Source organism: Dasypus novemcinctus, chromosome 30, assembly GCF_030445035.2.
Source record: "Dasypus novemcinctus isolate mDasNov1 chromosome 30, mDasNov1.1.hap2, whole genome shotgun sequence".
In the NCBI taxonomy this organism is placed as follows: Eukaryota; Metazoa; Chordata; class Mammalia; order Cingulata; family Dasypodidae; genus Dasypus; species Dasypus novemcinctus.
The window spans coordinates 47,992,374-48,013,096 of record NC_080702.1 but is presented as its reverse complement, the minus strand read 5'-3'; the positions used below and the strand labels follow the sequence as shown (position 1 = coordinate 48,013,096).

Genomic DNA, 20,723 nt, shown 5'->3' with positions numbered 1-20,723 from the left:
GAAAATCAGAAACTGATTCTGTGGGTGGATAAATTTAAAAATTAAATGCATTCACACCTTGCCAAAAAATGTGAAGTAAATTAATATGAATGTTCAGATCACATTTATTCCTCAAAGTTTAACACTAGCTCAGAACAATTACCAATCCCAAAATGCCACTCTGGTTTGCCAAAATGATGGATCTGAATCAACTGGTGAATGAATAATTAGCTTTTTTCTACCTCACAGGAAACACATTAGGATTACATAAAAACACTGATATTATTTCCTAATATCTGGCACTAACAGCTGAAAAAGCCACAGTTGGCAGTGTACAAAATAACTACATTGTTTTTTTAATTGATTTTATTGAAATGTCTTCATGAACCATACAATCCATCTAAAGTACACAATCAGTATTATTTGGTATAATTACTGAGTTGTCCATTCATCATTTCAATCAATATTAAAGCACTCACATTACTCAAAAAAGGAAACATAAAACAAAGCAAATAAACACACAAAAAAACCCTAAGTCTTAGTGGTCATCTCTCAATCTCTCTATCCTTCTCCTGCCATACAAAACTTCTCAACTCTTTCCGTCTCTATAATGTATTTATATTTACATTTTATATAGATGGAGCCTAATTATATATAATAAACTTTTGGTCCAATTTTTCACTTAGCATATGTGCTTTATTTACTGTTGATGGAAGGTTATTATTATATTATGATATAATAATATCATATTTGCTTTGGTTGTATTTTCTAAAAATATACTCTGATATTAATATCTTGAAACATTAGTATAATTTTTTTTCTATTTCATACAGAAACAGTCATATATACATTATTAATCATGCTCATTTTTCACAAGGTTGTTTGCTATGCTATATAGTCCCATGTTTTATTTTTTATCTTTCCTTCTAGTATCATACATGACCTTGAACATTCCCTTTCAACCACTCTCATACCCATATATTACAGTGGCTAATTAGAAACACTATAATGTGCTTTCACCATTTCTGTGCATTTCTGAGCATGCAAATACATATTACCCAATTCTGTACAAATTAAACCTCACCTTTCTAATCTCTAACCCTATTCTATTTACTGGTGATTTATAGTCTAACTACTAACTCTACAAGTTTGCTCTTTATATTTTGTTCATATTAGTAAAAACATAAAAAAAATATGGTCTTTTGGTTCTGACTTACTTCACTCAATATAATGTCTTCCAGGAAGAGATATTGTCATATGTTTCATGACTTCATTAATTTTTAGAGCTGAAAAATGGTCCGCCATATGTATATATACCAAAATGTATCCATTATTCAGTTGATGGACACCTAGGTTGCTTGCCTTTTGGTAAACATGAATAATATCCTTATGAACATTAGTGTGCAGATGTCTGTTTTTGTCCCTTTTCTCAGTTCTTCTGGGTAAATGTGTAGTATTGAGGGTCACATGGCAAATCTATATCTAACTTCCTTTGGAACTACCTAACAGAGTTCCACAGATGCTATCCCATACTACATTTCAACTTACAGTGAGTAATCATTCCTATTTCACCGTGTCATCTCTAACACTTGTAGTTTTGCTTTCTCTTAATAGAAACCATGTTTTATGTGTGAAATGATATCTCCTTGTAGCTTTTATTTGCTTTACCATAGTTGTGGGTAATACTTGATATTTTTTCATGGTGCTTTATTGTTATTTATAGTCCTTCTTTGAAAAATATTCACATCCATTGCCCAATTTTTAATTGTATCTGTTTGGTTTTTTATTGTTGATTTGTAAGATCTTTATTTTTGATGAATATTAAACCCTTGTTGGATGTGTAATTTACCAAAATTTTCTCCCAATGAGTAGGTAGGTTGAATTTTCACCTTCTTCACAAAGTCATAAAGAAGTGTTTAATATACAGTAATCCAATTTATCTATTTTTCTTTTGTTTCTCATGCATTACATATACAATTTAAGAGACAAGCACCTACTACAGGAATTTTCAGATGTTTCCTTACATTATCTTCCAAGAGTTTAATTATCCTGGACTTTATGATTAGCTCTTTGATCAATTTGGAGTTGATTCTTCTGTATGGTGTAAGAGAGGGAACTTCTTTCATTCTTTTAGTTAGTTATATCCACTATTCCAAGAACCATTTTTGAATAGAGTGCTCTGTCCCAGTAAAGTGGACTTTATAGGCTTATAAACAAATCAGTTGACCATAAAGTTAAGGACCTATTTCTGAATGTTCAATCTGATTCCATTCATCCATGTGACTATTTTTATACCAATACTGTGTTGTTTTTACCGCTGTAGCTTTGTAATACACTTCAAACAGGAAACATGAGTTCTCCAACTTTGCTCTAAATTTGTGGATGTTTATGGTATTCAGGACTACTGTCCCTTCCAAATAAGTTTGGTAATTGACTTTTCTATTTCTGTAAATTGGTCTATTGGAATTTAGATTGGGATTGAATTGAATCTACAAATCAGTTTGGGTAACATTTACATCTTCATGGTATTTAATCATCTAATCCATGAACACAGAATATCCTTCCATGTGTTTAGGTCTTGCTTGATTTCTTTTCACATTGATTTTTATGATCTGTACTTGAGGATTAAGATCATGGGAAAGGCCAAGAGCAATTTCTGGAATATGTTCTGCCTAACAAAATATTTTATAAAGAGCACCCTTGTTCTTTTGAAGAATTGTAGAGATTAGTGAGCTCATAAGTGTTTGAAGAGTCAAGGGTTATATATTACCACCTCATTTAAATTATGACTGGAAAATTGCAGGAGAAAGGCAATTATTGGAGATGGAAATTGGATTACTGTAAAGCTAATCAGATTGTGACTCCAGTTCAGGATGTGAACTCTTTCTGTAGCCAATTAACAAAAACTTTCAAGACAAACACAATTTTCAATGTGAGAGATTATTTATCACTCAAAACCATATAACAAATGTAGTTCCTGGAATTGTGGGAACACAGAAACAACAGAGAAACAACCAAAGGCCACCTGAGGGACATGCTTTGAGAGCCAGCAAACCAGGACAGTGCTTCACAAGTCCCAGGAGGGTAAGAAACAGAGACATGAAAAGGCATAAACAGCATGCTGTTAGTTACTCCTCCTCTCAGCCACCAGGAAGGTCTCCCCTCCCACACCCACCAGATATGGAGTGGGATTAAAATCCCTGCTCATTTCAGCTGACTGAAAGAGGGGAGCAGACATCTTCCTCCCTGCCAGCTGTTAGAAGGGAAGAGGGAGGCAGAGTCTGAAGACAGAACATCTGAACTGGAAAAGACAGGAGAACAAAAAGAAGAGAAAAGGAATTGAATGACAATAAAAAACACAAAATTATATGCATTATTGGAATCCCAGAAGAAGAGAATGGAAAAGGAGCAGAAAGAATATTTCAGGGAATAAAGATTGAAAACTACCCCACTGATATGAAAGACATAAATATCAATATACAAGGAAAATGCACAACAAATAGAATAAACATGAGCAGAGCTACCTGAGACAGCAACAAAGCAGATGAGAAATATCAGTGATAAAGAGAAAATTTTGAAAGTAGCAAAAGAAAATCAAAGGAGCACGTACAAGAGAAATTCAAGATTAACTGCTGACCTCTCCTTAACAACATTGGAGGAGAGAAGGAAGTGATACAATGTATTTAAGGTATTGAAAGAGAAATACTGCCAAACAAGAATGCTGTATCTGTCAAAGCTGTCATTCAAAAATGAAAGAGAGTTCAAATTATTATCAGACAAACAAAAACTGATAGAATATGTTACTAACATCCCAGAATTACAAGAGGTACTAAAGGGAGTGCTGCAGCCTGAAAGGAGAAAATGAAGATGGGAGACAGAGAAAGGAGTATAGAAATGAAGAATATTAGAAAGGGTGAAAAGCTAAACTATAATATGAGACAACAACAGAAAACCAAGATCAAAATGAATGAAGTAAATAATGCCTTTAATGTCATAACATTGAATTTCAATTGCTTGAATTACCCAATCAAAAGACAAAGTCTGATAAGATGGTACAAGTGATTCACCTCAGACATAAGGACACAAACAAATTAAAAGTGAAAGGCTGGAAAAACCTATTCCATACAAATAGTATTCAAAAAGGAATTGGCTAGTGATAATAATAGCAGATAAAATCAATTTTAAATGTAAAAATATTATAAGGGATGAAGAAGGTCATTATGTATTAATAAAAGTGGAAATTCACAAAGAATAAGTAAATATACTAAATGCTTATGCACTACACTGAGAGTCACAAGATACGTAATGCACACACTGGCAAAACTGAAGGGAAAATAGATGTCTTTACAATAATATTTGGAGATTCCTGTACATCACTCAGTATTGAGAAGAATGTCTGGACAGTGGATTAAAAAAAAGCAACAGAGAACTTGAATAATATGATAAATGAATTAGACTTTACAGATATCGACAGAGCATCACAGACAAATACAGCAGAATATACATTCTTTTCAAGTGCTCATGGATCCTTCAACAAGATAGACCATATGGTATGTCACATGACAAGTCTCAATAAATTTATAGTGATTGAAATTATACTAAACACTTTATTTGCTCATAAAGGAATGAAGCTGAAATCAAGAATGGACAGAAAAAAGGGAAAGTTATTACATATATGGAAATTAACTGACACACTCTTAAAGAATCAGTGGATTAAAGGAAAAATTGGAAGACAATTCAGTAATTATTTTGAGGCAAATGAAAATGAGAACACGGCATATCAAAACTTGTGGGACATTGCAAAGGCAGTGCTGAGAGGGAAATTTACAGGCCACATTGCTTACATTAAGATAGAAGAAAGGGCTATAAAGGATGATCTAATTACACACCAGAAATAGAAAAAACTCAGGAAACTAATCCCAAACCAAGCTAAAAGAAAGAAATAGTAAAGATCAGAGCAGAAATAAATGAAATCAATAGAGAGAATTTAAAAAAACACAAAAATTGGTTCTTTGAAGAGTTCTACAAAATCAACAAAACCTTAGACTGACAAAGAAGAGAAGAGAAAGGACACAAATAAATAAAATGAGAAATGAGGGGGGGGGGGACTTTAACACTGTCCTTGTAGAACCAGGAGAGATCATAAAAGGATACTATGTACAACTTTATGCTAAAAAACTAAAAAATGTAGATGTTTGACAAATTCCTGAGAACACATGAACCACCTACATTGAATTTTGAAGACCTCAACAAAGCAATCACAAGGGAAGTGATTGAAACAGTCATCAAAAACCTCCCAAAAGTGAAAAGCCTGGGTCCAGAAGTCTTCATTGAATTCTTCCAATCATTCAAAGTTGAAATAACACCGATCTTGCTCAATGTCTTCCAAAAAACTGATCAGGAAAGAATAATATCAAACTCACTCTACAAACCCAGCATCACCCTAATACCAAAACCAGAGAAAGATATTATTAAAAATAAAATGACAGCCCAATCTCGCTAATGAAGATAGATGCAAAAATCCTCAATAAAATACTTCCAAAAAGAAGCAAAATGCACATTAAAAGAATTGTACACCACGATCAAGTGGATTTCATCCCATGTATGCAATGGTGTTTCAACATAAGAAAAACATTTATTGTAGTAAAACATATTGATAAATTGAAGAAAAACCACACGTTCCTTTCAATTGATGCATAAAGGGATTTGTCCAAATACAGCACCTTCTCTTGATAAAAATACTAAAACAGGTAGGAATAGAAGGAAGTTTACTGAATATGGTGATGTGCATATATGAAAAACCTACAGCTTGCATTGTGCTCAATGGGTAAAGACTGAAAGATTTCCCAATGAGATCAGGAACGAGACAAGGTTGCCCACTGTCACCATTATTATTTGATATTGTACTAGATGTTCTACCAAGATCGGTTAGACTAGACAAAAACTAAAAGTCACCCAAATAATAAAGAAAGAAGTAAAAATTTCCCCATTTGCTGAAGATATGATTTTATATCTAGGAAATCGTGAAAAAAATCCACAAAACAAATCTACCAGATTTAATAGATGAGTTTAGCAAAGTGGCCAGAAAAAAGATTAATGTGCAAAAATCAATAATGTTTCTATATACTACTGATATACAATTTGAGGAGGAGATCAGGGACAAAATCCATTGATTATAGCAAATAAAACAATAAAATATTTAGCAATAAACTTAACCGAGGACATAAAAGACCTATATTCAGAAACACTGCTAAAGGAAACATAGGATCAGTTATATAAATGGAAGAGCAAACCATGTTAATGGATTGGAAGACTAAATATCATTAAGATGTCAATTTTCCCAGGACTGATTTACAGATTCAATGCAATCCCAAGAAAAATCACAACAGCCTTTTTTTGCCGTAAGGAAAAAGTCAAAAATCAATTTTTTTTGGAAGGGTAAGGGACCCTGAATAAACAAAAATGTCTGAAAAAAGAACAAATTTGGAGGACTCTCACTTCCTGACTTTAAAGCTTATTTTTTAGCTACAGTGTTAAAAACAAACACCATGGTACTGGCATAAGAACAGATCGAGCAATTGAACTGAATTGAAAACACAGAAATTGACGCTTAGTCCATTTGTCAGTCAAGTGATTTCAACAAGGCTGTTGTGCCTACCCAGCTCAGTCAGAACAGTCTATTCAAGAAATGATTGTGGGAGAACAGGATAGCCATATCCAAAAGAAAGATAGAAGACCCCTATCTCACACTTTATACACAAATTAACTCACAATGGATCAAGAACTTAAATATGAAACCTAGAACCATAAAATTCCTCAAAGAAAATGTAGGAAATCATCTTCAAGATCTTGCATTAGGATGTAGTTTCTAAAACCTTACAACCAAAGCATGGGCAACAAAAGAAATATAGTTAAATGGGATCTCATCAAACGTCAACACTTTTGCACCTCAAAGGACTTGGTCAAAAGGGTGAAAAGGCAGTCGACTCAATGGGACAAACTATTTTGCAATCACATATCTGAAAAGCGTTTAAAATCCATGTCATATAAAGAGATCATACAATGCAACACACAAAAAAGACAAAGTATCTGACTTATAAATGAACAAAAGGATTGAATAGAAAACTGTCCAAAGAAGAAATACAAAATAGTGAAGAAACATGAAAAAGTTTGATATCACTAGTGATTAGCGATATGCAAATCAAAGTTACAATGAGATACCATTTCACATCTGTTAGACTGGCAGCTATTAAAAAGTCAGAAAACTGTAAATGTTGGGGAGGATGTGGAGAGATAGGAATGATTATTCACTGTTGATGGGAAAGTCACTGTAGAGGACTGTTCGAGAGTTTCTACAGAATATGAAAATTCACTTGCCAAGGTACCTGGAAATACCATTGCTAGGTATATACCTAAAAGAACTGAGCACTGTGACATGAACTGATATCTGCACACCAATGTTCATAGCTATGTTATACAGAAAAACCAAAATTTGGATACAACCCAGGTGACCACCAACTAATGAATGAATAAAAACTTTGTGGGATATACAAATGATAGAATATTATGCACAAATAAGAAGAAATGAATTTGTGAAACATATGACAATATGGATGACCCTGGGGGATCTTATGTTGAGTGAAACGAGCTTAACACAAAAAGACAAATACTCTATGATTGCCCTATTTTGAACTAAATGCATTACATCAAAGGTAAATATATTATGTGAAATACGAGTATGAGTAGAATTGCATATATAATACTTTTTCTTTGAAGCTGAAGTGAACATTGAGTACAAAATGTTAATATCAGACAAAAAAACTGAAACATTTTACTAAGTGGAGACCAAACACAGAGTACTACAATTCTACATATTGTATAATTACATTCATATAAAAAGTAGGGATAAATCTATCTATAAAGATGAAAGAAAATTAGTGGTTATGAAGGTCTGAAGAAGGAATGTTAAGTGGTGTGGAGTCTTCTTTTTGGAGTAATGTAATTGTACTAAAATTTTTGAGATGATGAATATACAATAATGTGATTATACTGAAAATCATTGAATATACACAGGATAGAAGAACCAAAAATAGCAGCTATGTACAGTGGGGGAAGAATGGAGAGATTGAGAGGTGGGAAATTTTCTTGTTTGTTTGTCTGTTTTTTTAATTAGAATAATCGACATAATGAAATGTGCTAATAATGATCGAAGAAATAAATGAACAATGTGATTATAGCAAATATCAATGATTGTACCCTTTGGATGAATTGTGTGCTTATTAATATGTAGCAACAAACGATCTGAAAAAAATTTTTTACATAGTTGCTTTTCTCTGGCAGCAACTGTAGTATACCTTCATCCTTACAGTATCTCTGATAATTTTATAAATACCAAATTAGCTATATTAAATATTTTGCTGCTGAAAAATTAGGCAACTTAATGCTTTAATACTGATTCTAGGGAATATAATAAGAGAGATGACATGATGTCAAAATAAAATATAGAAGAAACTATTGTATTTGATATATAAAAATTAAAGAAGTAGAATTTTTGAAAATTAGGCAAATAACAAATTATGTTTCTATACACTTATTAAAATATTTCAATTTAGATCTCCCAGTGTTTGACCTCTGTTAATCATGGGAATTTTTCTAAATTTGAGACAAATAATACTTTTATAGAAATAATGTTTCTCAACTTTTTAAAGGCCTGTTTTATGTCCTTATTTCTAAGACTATAGATAAAGGGGTTCAACATGGGAGTGACCACAGTGTACATCACTGAGGCTACTGCATTTGCCCTTGAGTTTTGGGTAGTAGCTGAAGTAAGATACACTCCAAGACCTGTACCATAAAACAAGAATACTACTGAGAGGTGAGACCCGCAAGTCGAAAAAGCTTTATGCTTTCCCCCAGCTGTTGAAATTCTCAAAATGGAGGATGCAATCTTAGCGTAAGAGAAAAGGATCACAGTGATTGGAATAACACCCAGAAGTCCGGTTTCAAAATACACAACTATGTCAATGAGGTAGGTGTCAGAACAAGCAAGTCGGACCACCTGAGTAATTTCACAGAAAAAGTGGGGGATTTCCAAATCTGTGCAGAAAGACAATCGCAAAACCATTAAGCCATGTAAAAAAGAGACTAAAACACTCAATAACCAGGATGCCAGCAGTAAGAGACCACAGAGCTGGGGGTTCATGATGACTGTGTAGTGCAGGGGGCGACAGATGGCCACAAAGCGGTCAAAGGCCATCACAGTCAAGAGGGAGATGTCTAATTGTCCAAAAAGTGTGAAAAAATACATCTGGATGATGCAGCTTCCATAAGTTATAATTTTGCTTTCCGTCTGGAAGTTCAGCAGCATCTTTGGGACAGTGGTGGAGGTGAAACAGATATCCGTAAAAGACAAGTTAGAGAGGAAGAAGTACATGGGTGTGTGGAGGTGGGAGTCCAAGATGATGGCCAGGATGATGAGCAGGTTTCCAGTGAAGGTGACCATGTACATGGACAGGAACAGCCCAAAGAGGAGGGATTGCACCTCTTTATTTTCTGAGAGCCCCAGGAGGATAAATTCTGAAACATGTGTTTGGTTTTCTGGTTCCATGTAGCTGATGATACTACTGAAAAGAGAGCAGAGAAATGCAGATTTAATCACAAGCGTATAGCAGCAAATTAACATAAATTCTATGGTTTGCAAACTCATTAAGTTATGATTTCTTGTTAGACAGATAGATACATAGATAGATGATAGATAGATAGAGAGATTTGCTAGTTAGCTAGATTAGATAGGTAGACAGACAGAGCCATTTATCTAACAATTAACAGGGAAACCAAAGCCTCCTGCATCTCCTTGATGTTGTTTCTTACTTGCCATTCTTACCCATAATTGTAAACATTTGGTCACAGCAATAATTTCCATTGAAATTCCTCTTAGAATTGATTTCAATCAACAAATATTTTGACTGGGGATTTTGTAACTTGTGATGAAAAACTTGCAGTAATCAATATTAGTTATGGTTGCAAGATATTCTAGATGCAATCGATATTATGAAGTTGAATGCATGAAAATGGATAAAACGGGAAACATTAATTTATGTATAAATTACTACAATAAAAATGAAAGCAAATATTTAATTAATTAGAGATACTTTTGTTTCAAGTACACTAGACTAAATACTTAAAGATGCAGTTTCTTTCCAACATGACCTTATATTTAACTCGGTCCATTCCTAAATGTCAGCAAATAATTTTTAGGGTATTTACAAACTAATTCTAAAATTTATCTAGAAACATAGACAACCTAGAAAGCTAATAAAATACTGAATAATAATATGAAAATTTTAGGAACTATTGTGCCTGATATTACCTAGCTAGCCTAAACAATACTGAAGAAGAAAAAAGTTGTAGGAAAACATTAACTAGTATCAAGATTTACTATAATAAAGTAATCAAACATTGTTCTCTTGTTGAAATAAAGATATGAACTGATGTTAGAAAATCCAGAGATAGATCCACACAAATGCAGTCATGAGATCTGTGACAAGAAGAAAATTCAATTCAATGGAGAAAGTGGGGACATTTTAGCAAATGTGCTGTAACAATGGCATAAAATGTCCAGATATAAAGGACATTAGATGCAGGTTGTGTATATTTCACAATATTAACTCAACATGAATAATACAGTTATATATAAAATGTGTAGTATGAAACTTCTAGAAGAAAGCATACAAGAAAATCAAGGGTTAGTGTTTTGTCAATGAGTGTTTAGATATAGCACCCAAAGCACTACTCATGATAGAAGAAAATGTACAAGTTATACATTATTAAAATGGAGAACATCTGTCTGTGAAAGTCATTGATAAGGGAATGAAAAGAGAATCAACAGACTTGGGGAAAGTATTTGCAAATTACATATAAATTATTTGTTTTCAAAAATACATAGAACTCAACACACAACAATAAGAATGCAGACAAGCTATTTAAAAAATGGGCAAAATATCTGAGCAGAATCTTAACCAAGTATATTTATAGTTGTCAAATAAGCATACACAAAAAGATGCTCAAAATTATGTCATTAGTAAAATGTAAAATTAAGACTCAATGAAATATCATAACATGCTTATTAGAATAGCTAAACACCTAACCACTAACAATTCAAATTGCTCATGAGGATATGAAGCAATGTAAGCCTCATTCCTTGCTATTCAGACTACAAAACGGTATAGACAGAAGTCAGTTTATCAATTTCTTATAAAACTAAACATAGTTTTACCAAACAACCCAGCAATTGTCTTCTTAGTTATATATACAGCTGATTTGAAAACAAATCTCCACAAAAACCACGTATGAATGTGTATAAATGAGTTGTATTGATCCTCTCCAACATCTGAAAGCAAATAAGATGTCCTCCAATACGTAAATAGATAAACACACTGAGCTAAATCTCTACAGTAGAATATTAGTCAATGATTAAAAATAAATGGTCCATCTATCCACAAAAGAAAATGTGATCTCAAATGATTTATGTTAAAGAAACCACTCTAAAAATGTATCATATATACAATTTCAATTGTATCACCTGGATAAGACAAAACAACAGAAAATAGAATGATCACTGGTTGCCAGGGACTTAGGGAGAGAGGACAAGGGTTGAAAAGGTGAGGCACATCAGAATTGTTAGATAGGTGAAACTATTCTCTATAATACTGTAATTGTAGAACAAAGATATTGTGCATTTTTAAAAACCAACAAGGAGAGTGAACATTAATGTATGAAAAACAAATATTTAGCAGTTCAAGAGAAATACATGATGGAATGCAAAATGTTCAAAAGCAACCTAACTGTATTATTATGTATGATATATCCTTTCTGAAGGGTATGCAGGGAAAAACTGCTGAAAGAATAATATTGGGTAGTAATGGAGTCTGTAAAATGAAGTAAATAGACACTGTGTGTGAATAGTTTACTCTAGTTTATAAAGTCATATCTCCCCTGCGTATACTTTAACTAGTCTTTTAATTCTATATATGTTCACTGGTATCAAGCAGTGAAGTAAATGGATAACAGTTGTTTCTTACTGTGCAGTGGGAGTTTACAGATAAACAAGGGGAGGAAGCTGGACAGTTCTATGTGGTAATGGTTTGGAGTTTTATACATCACTATGATCTCATGTGAAAGTAAATATAGATATAGAGGTTCACACATAGAAATATTTACAGATATGTGTGTATATACACAGGGTAGTGTACACACATATATTCCCTTACAATCTCCATGGGGAGGGACCAGTGGCAATGCACATATAAAGCACACACATTAGATTTTAGCACAATTCTACAAGAAGATTCCTCTTGGAGAACTATCTAACTGCAGGATTGGGACCAGAACAGTACAACAAGGGTCTGGACCAGCTTTAATACCAGAAATTAAATAGGTGCTAAAATAAAACCCCCAATGATGGGGATAATATCAAACATATCCAGGGCACAGCAGAAAGAGCTCCCATGGCCAAAATTGGAAGGAACTGAACAACAAAAATGTACTATCGTATTACAATCCAAAGTAGAAAATAAATGTCCTGAGTCAATACTGATATAAACAAATAGTTGATTAAATAAATAAGAGGCAAATACCCACGCAGAAGAATTGTAATAATTTATATAGACATTGCATGCTCAAGGAGGTGGTGCATAAATTGACTCCTGAATGTGGGCTTCACATAGTGAATTGTTTTCACAGGTGAGGTAGGGAAAGGCAGAGAACTGAGGAACTTTTTGGTCAGGGAACTGGAAGCACTGTTCATCTAACTCATTATCAAAGGTAATAAATCATGTTGATGAGATGTAATCTGGATAAGATGTGATGAAACTGGCACTTTATCTCTGATGTCTTCCTTCCAACAATAATTTTAGTCTAGACATGAGAAAAACATCATACAAATTCCAAATGAGGGACACTTTAAAAAAGACCTTTCCCAGACATCTCAAAACTATCCAGTCATGAAAAACAAGGAGAGTCTGAGAAGCTGTCCCCATCACGAAGGAATGAAGATTTTATGGCACATAAATGTAATTTTATTTTGTATGGGAGATAACAATAATAGGGAAAGAGGATGAGAGATTCCTGGAAAGTCTCTCTGCTATCCAGGATTTTGTTTTTAATTTTAACATTGTTCTAAAAGATAGGTTTTAAGAAATAAAATTATTGGTGAAAATTCTTGAACTACCAAACCCCAAGTAAATCAAAACACAATTCCATGCCTTGGATAAGAATATCATACTGCTGTGAGTCTCCCATTCTTTGTAAATTAAAACAGAATTGTGAAGCCACTTCTTAAAGTAATTGAATAAAATAATGAATATAAAATGTCTGGCATTGTGCCTGGAATTAATAGTGAATATTTTAAAATTTTGATTTAACCGCACAAGATTCATTCCCAAACTTCCTTCTCCATGTCTGCTGTACTACTTCCAGCCTCCATCTTCTCTCTTGTGCTTAGACAACATGCAGAAATAGTTTTCAACAGAGCTAGATTTCCATAAACATCATCTTCTTAACTCTCTGTACTATCTCTCCAGGAATTTCAAGCATGAAGATCAGTTATCCGGACAAAAGCAAAGCTGTTATCTCACTGCTGACAACCTTGTTCAGCTCATGTTACACTTTTCCCTGCTCTGAACTTCATTGTTCATAAGTAACATGAAGTACTTGCAAATCCTCACCACACCTTAAGGTTGATTTTTGTCCCTGTCATCTCTTTGTCCCATATTTTTGTCCCTGTCATCTCTTCTTGTTCTGGTCCTACAAAATTGTCCTGCTGGACTTACTCCAGTTCCTCCTTTAAATCTTAATACAGTTAACAGCTCCCTTGAAAAGCTTTCACATACCTCCACGGGTTACAGCCAAAGTTTGGGATCCACATCACCAAGATTTCAGTACAACTCAGAATATTGCATCTACTTAGTTCAAAGTCTCTTATCCATTGTACATGTAATTTTCTCAATACAAAGAAAAATGTCACGTCATTTCTTTGTTCCTAGATGATACTTAGTGCCTGCTTTGAAGTATTTGATGACTAAATGTTTGTTGAATATCTAAAAGAATAATTGAAGGAATGTGGTTATAGAAATACTTCCAATAATTGTAGAATAAGAAGACATAGTGAAACAAGGAAAATGCTGCTGACAGAAGGAAACCCCGTGAATGAGAGTGAACACTGGACAAGACAGATTGGAAAAAGAAGTTATTTTAGTATCCATTATGCCCCTCCACAATCTGCCTTTTTAAATAAGGAGGACTTTGCATGATTAAGCTTTATTTACCTATATACCTTCTGTTGTCCTAAAATTATTAACAATAGCAGAAGTCCATGGAGTTAAATACATTCCCCCAGCACCTGTGAAGATTCTGTAACTCAACCTGAAGTTATCAGAGAAAGTGTTTTAGTTCACCAATGCGGATTCTTTCTCCAATGATGGATGAAGTTGTAAACCCCGCTCTCAGGAACGGCAGAGATTTCTAACAATTCATGACACCTCTAGAAGACACAAATGCATTTTCTCATCACCAGAGATTAGTAAAGGAGACTAGAGTTATTATAGCCGAAACATTTAGAGTTGCCATACCTTTAGGGATTTGATTCTCATAAGCATCATTAATGAAGAATTCTTTTATTGCCCTATTCCCTGAATGTTTAGTTCTATGGAGAAAGGGAGAAAATCACAATGCAAACGTGTGCTGATTTAGATCCTTGGGAAAGAACTTTGAAACTCCATATTCATCTCTTATCCCAGTGGATAACTTCCTCTTACAAGATCATGCCTCTTTAGGTATGGGCTTTAGTATGGCAAGGATTCCCAAAATGATTGCCCTATCTCTGATTATAAGTAGAAATTCTGGATATGCTAAAAAAGCTCTGTACCCTCTGGCTTTGTCACTTATGCATGGGGTTGCCCTCTCTAAACTGGATTTCCTCTGGTCTCACTCATTCTCCTTTTCCCCCCACAGTTAGCACCATCTGTTTCACTCAATCAATCATTTGCTTTCTTAGTCATACAACGAATATTTATTTAGCAATACTAGATGGTAAGCACTAAACTATATACTGGGATGAAGAAAAAAGTTTCTATATTGTGCCTCCTTTCAAACAGCTCACAGTATAAACAGGCCAAAAATCATGAAATAAATTGATACAACACCAAATGCTGGTATTATAGTCCTAGTGAAATATAATTACATATGATTGAGGATCATCTTTTCCATTGATTCTAAAAATACACTTGGGGTATTTATAGGGGTTGTGTTGAAGCTATAGACCATTTTGGGTAGTATGACTGGCATTCTAAAATGAGTTCATGTTCATAATATTCATACATATACAGAATTCGGATAATTTGTCAACAAGAATCTTACCTTCAAGAAATATCAAAGGGAACTCTATGGATTGAAAGCAAACAGGAGAGAAAAAGTTTGTGGAGAGTGTTGAAAGTGAGTTTCTTTAGTAAGAATAACTAAAAAAATACAAAGAAAAATAAGAAAATACGACATATATAAAGCTAAAGAAAAGTATTTAATATAAGCACTGCTTTTACAGAAATAAAATAGAATGTTAATGGATTAAACTCTCCCATCATAAAACACAGATTTCAGAATGGATAAAAAAATATAACCCATCTATATGCTATTTACAAGAAACTCACCTCAGAGCCAAGGAAAAAGAACAGTTTGCAAGTGAAAGATTTTAAAACAATTTTACATGCAAACAATGATCAAAAATTGGTATGAATTACTATACTAATATTTAATAAAATAGACTTTAAAAACAAAAGTGTTCTAAGAGACAAAGAAGGACACTACATAATAATAAAAGGGGAAATACTCCAAGATGAAAGAATGTTATAAATACTTATGTACCAAGCAGTGTGCCCCAAAATACTTGAGGTAAATACTGGCAAGTGTAAAGGGAGCACTAAATGTTTTAAATTTAGGGAGGGGAATTTCAATTCACCATTATCAGGACTAGTCAGAGCATCTTGTCAGAAGCTCAAGAAAGAATCAAAGACTTTGAATTATGTGGTATAGGACCTACATCTATTAAGAGATTTATACAGAACATTGCATCCCAAAACAGCAGGATAAAAAGTCTTCATGAATGCTCATGGATCAATCTCCTGGATAGACCACATGCAAGCACATACAATGAGTCTCAATTAATTCAGATCTATTGAAGTTATATAAAACATTTTCTGTGACCATGGTGAAATGAAGCTGAAAATCAATAAAGGATGGAAAACAGTACTCAGAAAAATAAATGTAAGTTAAACAAACCCTTAAACAATCAGTTTGTCATGGAGGAAATTGCCAGATAAATTGTAACTACCTTGAAACAAATGAAAATGAGTAATAAAAGTTATGGGATGTAGTTTAATTAATGTAAATAAGGAAATTTATAACCTTAAATACCTACATTAGAAAATTAAAAAAGAGCTAAAATCAAAACCTTAACTGCACACATGGAGGAATGAAAAAACAACAACATCCCATGGCCCACTTGTTGGACTGTGGGAGAGGGTGGGGTATGATGTGGACTTGAGGTGCAGCCGTGGTGCTCAGAGATGTATTCACCAAATGCAATGAACGTCTCATGATGATTGAGGAGGTTGTTGTGATGGGGGTAGGAGTGGGGTGAGGGGTGTGGGGGGTATTTGGGGACCTCATATTTTTTTAATGTAACATTAACAAAACAACAACAACAACAAACAATCACAAAGCTGGAAGATGGAAGGAAATAACATTGGATAAAGCAGAATTAAATGAAATTGGGAATAAGAAAAATGAGAAAGAATAAACAAAACCAAAGCTGATTCTTTGAGAAAATTTATTTTAAAAAGGGCATATATGTAAACCCCACAGCTATCATCACTGTCACTACTGAAAGGCTATGGTCTTCCTATCAAAGATCTGAAACAGTACAAGAATAGCCACTGTCCCCACTCTTGGTTACCACTGTATTCAACGTTCTTCCTTGAGCACACAGACAAGAAAAAGAAATAAACAGCATCCAGTTTGGAAAGGACAAAATTTCACTAGCTGCAGATGCCGTGATTCTATATGTAGAAAGTCCAAAATAAAAACAAAAACAAAACAAAAAAAACTGCAGCATAGCATCTAGAGCTAATAAAGCAGTTCAGTAAAGTGGCAGGTTATAAAATTAACAGGCAAAAATTTTCAGCATTACTGTACTCCAGTAATGAGCATTCTGAAGAAGAAATCAAGAAAAAAAATTCTATTTACAATAGCAACTAAAAGAATCAAATATCTAGGAATAAACTTAAGTAAGGATGTAAAAGGACTTTTAGACAGAGAATTACACAACGTTAATAAAGGTAGTCAAATAAAACCTAAATAAATGGAGGCATGTTCCATATTGATGAATTGGAAGACCTAATATAACTAAGTCCACAATAAACTGCGCATTATGTAATAAACATATGACATCTGCAACAAAACATCCCCACAAAAAAAAAAGCTTATTTTTTTGACACTTAATTCAAGCTCATGAGCCAGTCGTAAAGAAACCCTGGTCTAGCTTTTAATAGTTAGCAACAAAAAACTTTTATTGTTTGTGTTTTTATGTCGAAATGTTTGTATTTCATTTTTAAATTATATTTTTGAAGATACATAGATAAAAATATATTTACATTAAAAATATATATGATGTTCCCATATACCCCACAACCCACCCCACCCCTCTCCTCCCACATCAACAACCTCTTTCATCATTGTGGCACTTATATTTCATTTGATGAATACATTTTGGAGCACTGCTGCACCACATGGATAGCAGTTCACATTATAGTTTACACTCTCCCCAGTACATTCAGTGGGTTATGGCAGAATATATAATACCTGGTATCTGTTCCTGCAATATCATTTAGGACAATTCCAAGTCCCAAAAACACTCCCACATCACATTTTTTCTTCTCTCTCCCTGCCCTTAGCAACTACCTTGGCTACTGTCTCCACATCAATGTTACAATTTCTTCTATTACTAGTCACAATTTTACAATAATTGAATACCAGTAAGTCCACTCTAATCTATATTTTATTCCTCCATCCCGTGGAACCTGGGCTGGTGATGTCCACTCCACCTCTGTATTGAGAGGGGGTTTAGATCACACATGGTTAATGGATGTGATTCTCCTGCTTGTAGTTGTAGGCACTCTTGGTTCCATGGTGTGGTGGTTGATCATCTTCACCTCCTTGTTAGCTGTCCTGGGTAAGTCCAATGAACTGGAGAGTAGAAGCTGCAACTCTACTGAAGGTTGGGGCCCAGCTGGCACATGGCCAGTCCAGAGATTCAAGTCTCCTGAGTATACACCAGCCCCAGTGCCATCCACATATTCAGAATAGGCATGTGTAGGGAGGTCACTTCTGAGCCCAAATCCATCCCACTCAGGAACACAAATTGCAAAGTAGGGCCCACTGATCAGGCACTGAACTCCAGAGCCAACTGCCATGACCATAGAACCTGTGGGTCTCCATAGCCCTCAGAAGCACCATTAATTGTGGTTGTATCTACTTTGGTTGTCTCTGAGATCCTGCAGAGGCATGCATAGGTGTGACCCCTCTGATGACATCCCACCTCCTTTTTGAAGACTCTTAGCAATATAAACTTATTTGTCTTTATCATTTCCCCATTTTATTCAAGGTCTTATTGTAGTTGCACCACCAGTTAGTGATTAGTAGTAATACTTCAGTGCCAGGGAAGTTCATCCCTGGGAGTCATGTTCCATGCTGGGGGGAAGGTAGTGCATTTACATGCTGTCTTTGGCTTAGAGAGTGACCACATTTGAGCAACATGGAGACTCTCAGGAGGTAACTCTTAGGCACTCTGCAGCTCTAGACCTAGGTGAAATTTAAGACACTCTCGCTCATAAGCATAGTCATCAGTATCTAAAAAGAAAAATGGAATTTGAGGGATCATGCTACTTGACTTTAAAGCATAATACTAAGCTACAGTGGTCACAACATCATGGTATTCACATAATGATAGAAATATTGCCAATGGAACCACATTGAGAGTTCAGATATAGACCAGCATATACACAGTCAACTGATATATGTCAAGGCCACCAAGCCACTCAACTGGGACAGAACAGTCTCTTCAAAAACTGGTGCTTGGAGAATGGGATATCTGCATTCAAAAGCATGAAAGAGGACTGTCATCTCATGCCCTATACAATAATAGGTCAAGATGGATCAAAGTCCTCATTATAAAAGGTAAGACCATAATGCCTTTAGAATGTAATGTAGGGATGCATCTGTGAAATCCTGGAGTAAGAAATGGTTTCATATACTTTTCACACTATGTACAAAAAATAGATAAATGAGACCTCCTGAAAATTTAAACTTTTGAGCTTAAATGTAGTTTGTTAAGAAAGTGAAAGGGCACCCTACTCAGTGGGTGAAAACATATAGAAATAATGTAGCTGATAGGGATCTAATATCCATCATATATTAGGAACTTTTACCTCATGTAAACAAAAAGGCAAACAAAGCATTTAAAAAATGGCAAGAGATTTAAATAGGTACTTTTCAAAAGAGGAAATACAAATGGCTAATAAACACATGAAGAGATGTTCAACATCACTTGCAAATCAAACCTACAGTGGTATATCATCTTACACCTATTAGACTTGATTATATAAAATAAAAGAACACTACAGGTGTTGGAGAGTACTTAGGGGAATAGAAACACTCATCCAGTTATGGTGAGACTGTAGAGTGTGGCAACCGTAGTGAAAGAAGTTCTGGCATATATACAGCAACATTCATCACGGCCTTATTCGCAAAGGTTGGAAATAACCCAAGTGGCCACCAATGGATAAATTGATAAACTAAATACCATATATACATATGATGGATTATTACTTAGCTGTAAGCAGGAATGAATTACTGACACATGTGACAACAAGGATCTTGAAGATCTTAAGTTTAGCGATGTAAACCAGTCACTAAAGAACACATATTGCAAGATCTCTCTGATATGAACTAAGGATATTGAACAGACTCACAGAAGTAGAGTCTGGAAGATAGGCTACCAAGTCATAGAAAGGGTGTAGAGAGAGGTGAGCCAGTGCATAATGTGGACGGTGGTGATTTGGCAGTGGGTGGTGCGACAATGTTGCAGTGTTGTGAGTGGGGCCTATGGTGCTAGAGTATGAGTATGAGAAGATGTGGGGGTGGTTTGGGCTAACTAGGAAGCTAAAGGGAGGGCTGGAGGAACGGATGAACTGTGGGAAGTTTGAGGGCTGTGTTTGCGAAAACAAGTGGGGTAGTGTGATTTGGGCAGCTCTTACGGAGGAGAGTCACTGTTGTAGGGTATTGGTGATGGAGGGGGATATGTGGGAAAGGTGCATCTGGGACATGACTTTCTCCAAGATGAATGTGTTCATGAGGTCATATGTTGTTACCTACCTAGGTGGAGAAAAACACAGTAACAAGAAAAATAGTACATTACCATTCTGGGGCGTACTGCTACATTCTCAAATAGAGTAGAAAGAATCTCTAGAGTATGAAGTCCATGCCTAGTAAAGGAAAACACACCAATATGCAAAGTCCTCTGTATTATTCTTACAGCCCTCATTCTTACAAAATTGAAAAGCCTATGGCCTAGTAGTTAACTCCTAAAGCCTTGTTACTTAAATATGGACTCTCTCTACACCAAACTAAAAAATTCT

At 34.6% G+C, this 20,723-nt stretch overlaps 1 protein-coding gene across 1 annotated transcript; it reads right to left on the bottom strand.

The window, feature by feature from the left end:
* Positions 1 to 8,617: 8,617 nt before the first annotated feature.
* LOC101423646 (olfactory receptor 7C1-like) lies at positions 8,618 to 9,586 on the bottom strand. The gene has a single exon (XM_004465228.1). The coding sequence runs from the start codon at positions 9,584 to 9,586 to the stop codon at positions 8,618 to 8,620; it is 969 nt and encodes a 322-aa protein (XP_004465285.1).
* Between the last annotated feature and the right edge of the window lie 11,137 nt (positions 9,587 to 20,723).